Genomic DNA, 7,962 nt, shown 5'->3' with positions numbered 1-7,962 from the left:
AATAAACATACCAGCCCTGACACACTCAAGGTTATCGTGAGAGGCTCTGCATGCATTCCAAAAAGACTGCCATTATTAAAAACATCTTTGGGATTGTCCTTAGAAACATGCAGTTTTTACAAGAAGCTTGAAAAGGACAACCTCGATTATTTATAAGCGTAACTCCTTATTGACCCAAACTGTACACGTATCTCCAGCTTGATCATCCACTTCGTAACCTAGGTCTGATCCAAGTGACTAAACGGCACACATGTGCCATCAGCGAGCACACTGCTAGCATCCATGGAAATTCAATTAAAAACCCAGACATATAGTTGCACAGAAAGACTCCCAAGAAGACATGGAGCAGGGGCATCTTCCCTGGACTACATTTATACAGTCACCCACATTGGTAATTTCGAAAAGGGTGACACTGACCTGGATAAATATGTTATAGCAATTTTTAAGATGTAAAAATGATATCTTATATGCACTGTCGGTATATAAATACATCGTTAATATATACCCAGGGAGATTTTGGTATTTATACGTATTCCTTTTGTGCAAATGCACAGACATATATGCTACTACTGCACACATCCAGGGCGTCAGTCTGCGTGGCTGACAGGCACAGGTCGACAGCCTGCATGGAAAGGCTGTCCCCCCCCGGGCAGGACGCGCCCCTCACCATGATGCTCTTGTACATGTTGCCGTTGTTGTCCTCCACGCTGATGCGGATGATGCAGGTGTCCTCGTTCTGCTGGTTGTAAACAGGAGGCAGCACTGTCGAGGTAATGGACGTCACAGAGACAGAGCGCTTGTGGATTTTAGGGTTGTTGTTGCAGGATGGAGGGGAGGAGAGGGGGTTGACTAAGGACGAAATCCCTGAGGAATTTGTGTCCATGGAGTGGACAGAGGAACACGATGAAGAGGACTCAGAGAGCTGGAAGAGGAAACACACCCCAGAAGAAAAAGGAATTATTAGAACCTTGGCCAGCAGGGTGCTTCGCAATTGTCAAAGCAGAGGTGGATATCCAGGCTGAGCAACTTGAGTTACATCCTTCACAATGGCCCACAGTATGCACATATCTTGTCCCTGGTATAAGCACACACACCCCACAACCACCACCCAACAGGAGATGCAAGGTGGTTCCTTCACTTCCCTAGTTTTTAGCTGTTCTAATGGAAGTTAAGCAGCAGATGGCAGCAGATACCAGAAACTGGAAGCAATCTGGGCTCCTAAAGGAAGTCAAGCTTTCAGGGCTGGAGAGCTGTACCAGTTTACTGGGCTCCAGCACCTTGAGCCAACATGATCAATGTGTCCTCCAAGATAATTCTATCCTGACCCCACTTCATAATCAGACCTTTCAGTAGGAGAAAAATGTCTGTGTTTTTAGAAGTTTCAAAGATAAGGATCATGGATTATACAGCTCTGCGTGGAACATGAGTGCTGGAAAGGCCCTTGGAGATCACCTGGCCCCATGTCCTTTTTACTGCTGAGGAACCTGACACCCAGAGACAAAACTAGGGCTCCAGGCTCATGCAGCTAGCTGACAGCACCACCAGAACGAGCCCCCAAGCTCCCTGACCCTCCCACTGTGTGCACAGAGCAAGTGCGTGGCCCACGCTCAGTCTGCTGTTGATAACATGGTGAATTAGCGTAATATGGTATTACCACGGTACATTTAGCTCTGGGAGGTTCGTGGGGAGCTTTCATGCATCTTATCTCATTTTGATCTCACACTGTCTCGTGAACAAACAGCAGAGCATAATAAAGATAAGAGGATGAGGTTCAGAGAAAGAAGGGACTCATCCAAGGGAACACAACCTTTGAGTGGCTCTACTTTCCTTATTTGCTCTAAGAACCAACTATCCACATTAGTGTGTTGTATAGAACCAACTATCCACATTAGTGTGTTGTATATCAAGAACAATTAACTGACATGAGGTGCTACAGTTAACGTGATTTTCTGATTAACTATACATTTATTGTACATGCAATAGCGATTACAAACGACAGAGGATGCTTAAAACTCACTAAGCGGTATCCCCCCAAAAGTCATTAAACTGAATTATTTTAAACATCAATTATTACTGTGTAAAATTACAAATAACTTCTTGGGATGAGTTAAGCTAAATTATACCATATTAATCCTATAAAATATTCTGGAAGTCATTTAAAAAATAAATAACATTGATTTCTTTCATATCTGTCTGCCCTTCCATGGAAACAGAGTACAGAAGTTTAGCTTCCTGATTATCTGGCTTCTAAGTAAAATAGAGTCTACTTTATCTTACTTCCTGTGGACTTCTTCCTAGGGCATAACTACACATTAAATTCTGCTACATGGTGAGTTTAATTAGAGCCAGCAAACTGATATGACAATTCTGGTAAATAGGAGTCTAACAGCAGCTTTGTCGTAATATGGCCTACTTAACATTTTTTTGTTTTTTGTTTTCTTATATTTCCAAGTGAATCAACATAGTGGCTCAACTTGAGGGCTGATGGTGGATAATTTTAATAACAAGACTTTGCTAGCAAGTGTATTAGCCAAGAGGATCCATTTTCTAATTATTACTCTTTTTTTTTTTTTTTTTTTGTCTTTTGTCTTTTTCCGTGTCTGGCAACGGATCGCAACTCTCAGTGTCGCGCCCGTACCGGACCAGGACCGGCAACGGGATCGCAACCCTCGGTGTTGCCCCCGCGCCTCGCTCAGCCAGTGAGCGGGAACCGGTCCGTATGTGGGATCCGAACCCTCGGGCGGGAGCGCCGCCGCGCTTCCCAAGTGGCGCACTATCCAGTGTGCCACCGGGCCGGCCCATGACTCATTTTTTTCACCTTCATTTTCCTCTATATAAACCCCTTTTCCTTTGTTAGGTTTTCCATGAGTTTAATGACATTTATAATTGATATAAAGGCTTGAGGATGCCTGGATTATAACAGCAGCTCTAAACAGCCCACCTGATTACTGAGAAGCAAGTGTTAAAATGAATGATTACAAGTCATGATTGGAGGAATGAATGAAAAATACACTTCGCTTTTAAAAAAAGAGCACGCTCTTGCAGTGCTGATAGCGCCAACACCATGGGTTCGGATCCTTTATAGGGATGGCCGGTTTGCTCGCTGGCTGAGCGTGGTGCTGACAACACCAAGTCAAGGGTTGCGATCCCCTTACCGGTCAAAAAAAAAAAAAAAAAAAAAAGAGCACCTCACAGTGTGGTCTGTAGGAAAGGAAGGGTGACAGTCTGGGGGCCTGCTGGAGACAGTGGTCATTACAGGATCTCAGAGAAGGAGGGGACTGCAGAGGCCATGAGGTCGGTCCAGCTGTGAACTGAGCACAACTAAGGGCCTTTCCAGTTAACATGCAGAGACTCTACAGCCCAGGAACTACTTGTATCCGAGTCAAAAATGCACTCATTTTTAAATTTATAGAAATGTATGACTCTGAGAAAGGTTTATCCACAGTATAAAAAGCCATGACTTGTGCAAGAAATTAAAGAGCCACTGTGGTAAGAGATGGCACAGAAAAGATGAAGCGAGGGGCATGCAGATGACAGCACGCAGGGCTTCTGCACAGTTTGAAAAGGGATGATCCAGACCTATGCCCACTTCCACTGCCCTGTCATCATCAGGTGTGAACATGATTCTGTCACCTTCCCGGACAGGCAGACATCCCACAGAGATGTGGGCAATACCTCAGCCGTCACTTTCGTTCAATACCCATCATCAGAAATGGGGCCTACAGGGGCCGGCCCGGTGGCGCACTGGGTAGTGCGCCGCTTGGGAAGCGCGGCGGCGCTCCCGTCCGAGGGTTCGGATCCCACATACAGACCGGCTCCCGCTCACTGGCTGAGCGAGGCGCGGGAGCAACACCGAGGCTTGCGATCCCGTTGCCGGTCCCCGGTCCGGTACGGGGGCAACACTGAGGGTTGCGATCCGTTGCCGGACACAGAAAAAAGACAAAAAGACAAAAAAAAGAAATGGGGCCTACAAAGCCTAAGAACCCGTCAGTGAGGAATGATGAGACTTCACTCTGCATTTTGACAAATCCAATGCTACACGTCAAGCCGTGGAGAACGATCACATTCCCACTTTTGGAAACATGCCTTTTGAGAAAATGACCAGTCCACAGGCGTTTGCAGAGCTTTTCCTTCAATGTTTGGAGCATGAAAAATTCTATCCCCCGGTTTCAAAACAAAAAGGTAAGAAATCCAACTGGGGCAGTATGTGAGTCCTCTCAGTCTGAGGAGTCCTGAATATGGTGCCCTTCCTGGATTGGCTACTTTGTGACAAAGTCACTTGAGGGTTCCTAGATTGTCCTTGTTGCTTATAAGACCATGTGAAGCAACACACAGGTCCCCTGCAGAGCAACAGAAACAAACGATGGAACTGTTACCAACACTCTTCCTCATTTGCCTCAGCATAAACTAAGGGGCCAGAAGTCGCTACAGAGCAAGTCTGGCTGGCCAACAACCTCCCCCAAATGGTGCAAATTTTAGTCTTGTCAAAGTTGATGTCTCTGATCCAAAATCCTCGACCAGCAGATTTAGACTGATATTTTGCTTTCCTTTCATTTATTTATGCAGCCATGGAAAATGGAAACTCTCCATGAGAATTCTTTTATCACCCCTCATCACTTTCCTTTTTTCAGACATGGTAGATTGTATCATTGTTAGAAATTCCTCACCCTCCCCTGCACCCGTGCCTTTTGCTCTGTGATTTCACAGTTCCTTCCACTAAAACTGGAGTGTATTTCCCTATGGGGGATCTGGTCATGGGATTGCTTTAGCCAACAGCTGTCTTAGCATGCTAACAGCATGCCCTGGGTAGCCCATTACTCCAAAAAAATGACAGGGAGTTGTGGCAGACCTGGACCAAACCTGTGGCCAAAGTCCCAAGCCCAAACCAAATCAGACAACCTGCAGATGCATGAGAGAAGATAAATGGTGGCTACTTTAAGTCACTGAGTTTTGTAGTGGTTTGCTTTTGACAACGTGTAGCACCAAGAAGCTGATGCATCTCTGTTTCTGACTTCCTGCTCCTTCTAAGCAATCCCACTTTTCCTAAATGAAGTATAGCTCCTGTTACAGGTCACAATCCTTCAGTGCCTTAGATGTAGGTATAGAACAATACTTCAAAGGACAAATAAGTAAACCAATCTACTTACCGCTTTTATGCCTGTTTCTATAAGGAATGGGTCCTCAGATTGAACTCTGCTGTTGACACCTCTTAAATACCTGACCTTCAAAATACAGTAAAGTGACAATCTTGAAAACAAACATTCCTTGTGTGGCAAATACCATGTCAGGTGCTTGTATCAGGAATTATGAAAAGGGTCAGGTATATACCTTTTTTTGAGGCTCATCAGGTGTGTCCATGGGAGTAATGGAGCCCTCGTCAGCCTCTGAATGGTTCGACTCACAGGACGACACGCTGACGGAGTCCATGCTCTCACCAGAGCTCCCACTGGCAGTGGACTTGGGCTGCTCTTTAGTGGGAGTGCTGCTGGTGATAATGTCTGACCCCAGAAACAGTCTGCAGAAAACAGAATGCCAAGCATTGGGCCGTTATAAATCTTAATCCATGGTTAGGTCAGTACTCATATTTTGTGTTGATGAAGCCCTTGATGTTTTCTCAATCTCATGTGCCCTATCATTATTGTTTTAAGAAAATGTTTGCTATAAAGTTTTTAACAAATAGTAGTAAACATCTTATCCTAATAGGTTATTTCTAACCTCAAGGAATGCACAGATTAACTGACTGAGGGGCCGTACCAATTCGAGGTCTTTCTAGGTCAATGGTCCTCCATTTTTTGAGAGTCTATGGAACACTTTGGCAAGATCAAATGCCCTCACCACACCCCCATCACTTTCCACCATAAAATGAACTCCACAAGGCTGAAAAGGGCTGGCACTCCTTTGGGTAAGAAACCGAGGAGGAAGACATCTGTTCCCAACAATCTGATGAACTACAATAATCTAAACCCCTCCTCCATTAAACAACTTAGTAAGAAATATTAAAAACTCATTTTTGTTGAACTTGCAAGATAGTAAGGGAAATCCCTATGGGTCAGAAATGAAAAGAGAACTGAAAACCAGAAGCATGTGAGCTGATTCTGCAGCTGCTCTGGTTGGGGAGTAGGAGATGCCTATCTGGGCAAAATAATGACATGGGCTTTAAGACGTACACAGAGCGCAATGATGAAGGCCTCTGTTTATGAAAGGTGGAGAGTTAGAACCAAAACGCCTTACAGAACCCTCAAAGGGCCGTACCCTTAGTAAAAAGGTGGGCTAGGAAAATATCCTCCTACTGGCACAGGAAGAAAACAGGGAAGCCTATCTCTCTTGGCCTAAGCGTGGATAAAAGAAGAATGTCTCCCTAGAAATCATGTGTAAATTTGGCCTGTGCTTCACTGTTAATTGCTACTGAAATGGTCTAGGAGTTCGGAACTCTCAGACCAGTGAGACCCCTGGGAGAACTAGATATTAAAAACAAACAAAAGGGCTGGCCCGGTGGCGCACTAGGTAGAGTGCGGCGCTTGGGAGTGCGGCGGCGCTCCCGCCGAGGGTTCGGATCCCATATAGAGACCGGTCCGCTCACTGGTTGAGCGTGGTGCGGCGCGACACCGAGGGTTGTGATCCCGTTGCCGGTCGCAGTACGGGCACAACACCGAGGGTTGCGATCCCGTTACCAGTCACGAAAAAAGACAAAAAAGGAAAAAAAAAAAAAAAAGACTTTCTGGAGGGATATACTTTGAGGCCAGGCTGCAGAGAATTCCCTGACAAAGATGAGCTCACAATACAAAATTACAAACTACACACAAGGAAATATTCCCACTCAAAGGGAATCAACAGGCATAACAAACAGCAGCTTCAACTCCTGAGAACTTCAGATATAACAACTAATCAGAAAGAAACTAATTATTGATTCATTCATTCAACAAATACCTGTAGTCCAAGCTATAAAATAAGATTTTTAAAAATATTGATGACACGAGAGAAGATGACACAAGAAGAAAAAGAGCAAGACACTCTGACAAAAGAACAAGAAGCTAATTTGAAAAAAAAAATTCACTTTTAAGCAAAAAATGTAGCAATTCAAATTAAAAACTCAGTGGAAATATTAAGTAACTGTTGAAGAAAAAAATCATGGGCCGGCCCGGTGACGCACTGGCGAGTGTGCTGCTTGGGAGTGTGGCAGCGCTCCCGCCGAGGGTTCGGATCCCATGTGGAGACCGGTTCCTGCTCACTGGCTGAGCGCAGTGTGGGCGCGACACCGAGGGTTGCGATCCCGTTGCCGGTCAGTAAAAAAGACAAAAAAGGAAAAAAGAAAAAAATCATGAACTAGATGATAGATCTGAAGATAATACTAAGAAATTAGCATCAGAAGATAAAGACATAGAAAACAGGAGAAGTTAAAAGACACACGGAGAAGGGAATAGGAAAGCCCTGCATGTGTGTGAGGGGAGTTCTGGAAGAAGACAGGTGAGAGACGGGAAGAGGGACCATATCTGAAGAGAAGGTGGCTGAGAGGATCTAGAACTGATAAAACACATGAACCCTCTGATCCCAGAACCACATCCTGAACGGGATCAATAAGACTGAACCCCCACTTAAACTGCAGAATGGTGTATCAAAGACAAAAGACAGTCTTAAAAGCAACAACGGGTGGAAACGCAGCACAGAGGAACAGAAATTGAGCAGATATTGGACATCCCCAAAGCAACATCAGACATGAGAAGACACCAAACATCTTCAAAGTGCTGACTGAAAATAACGCTCATCTTGAATTCTGTACCCATCTAACATATTTCCAAGAGTAAAGGAAAAATACTTTCTCAGACAAGATGAGAGGGTTTACCACTAACAGACGACACTAAAGGCAGCAGGAAGAAGAGGGAGGGAGGGAGATGGAAGAAAGGATGGCGCGCAAAGAACTAGCCAATGGGGCATTTTAAACCCAAACCAGCTCTGATGGTACAA

At 44.9% G+C, this 7,962-nt stretch overlaps 1 protein-coding gene across 1 annotated transcript in view; it reads right to left on the bottom strand.

The window, feature by feature from the left end:
• Positions 1-7,962, bottom strand: part of RGL1 (ral guanine nucleotide dissociation stimulator-like 1) — a gene marked incomplete at its 5' end in the record, with an annotated part of 48,137 nt that overhangs the window by 7,345 nt on the left and 32,830 nt on the right. Inside the window, 2 exons of the mRNA XM_008594003.1 lie at positions 668-922; positions 5,329-5,515. Coding sequence (XP_008592225.1) covers positions 668-922; positions 5,329-5,515 — 442 coding nt within the window. The remainder of the gene's footprint in view (positions 1-667; positions 923-5,328; positions 5,516-7,962) is intronic.

The sequence above is a fragment of the Galeopterus variegatus genome, unplaced genomic scaffold (genome assembly GCF_000696425.1).
Source record: "Galeopterus variegatus unplaced genomic scaffold, G_variegatus-3.0.2 Scaffold9969, whole genome shotgun sequence".
Classification (NCBI taxonomy): Eukaryota; Metazoa; Chordata; class Mammalia; order Dermoptera; family Cynocephalidae; genus Galeopterus; species Galeopterus variegatus.
Note: the sequence above shows the minus strand (reverse complement) of the source record. Positions and strands in the feature narration are given on the sequence as shown.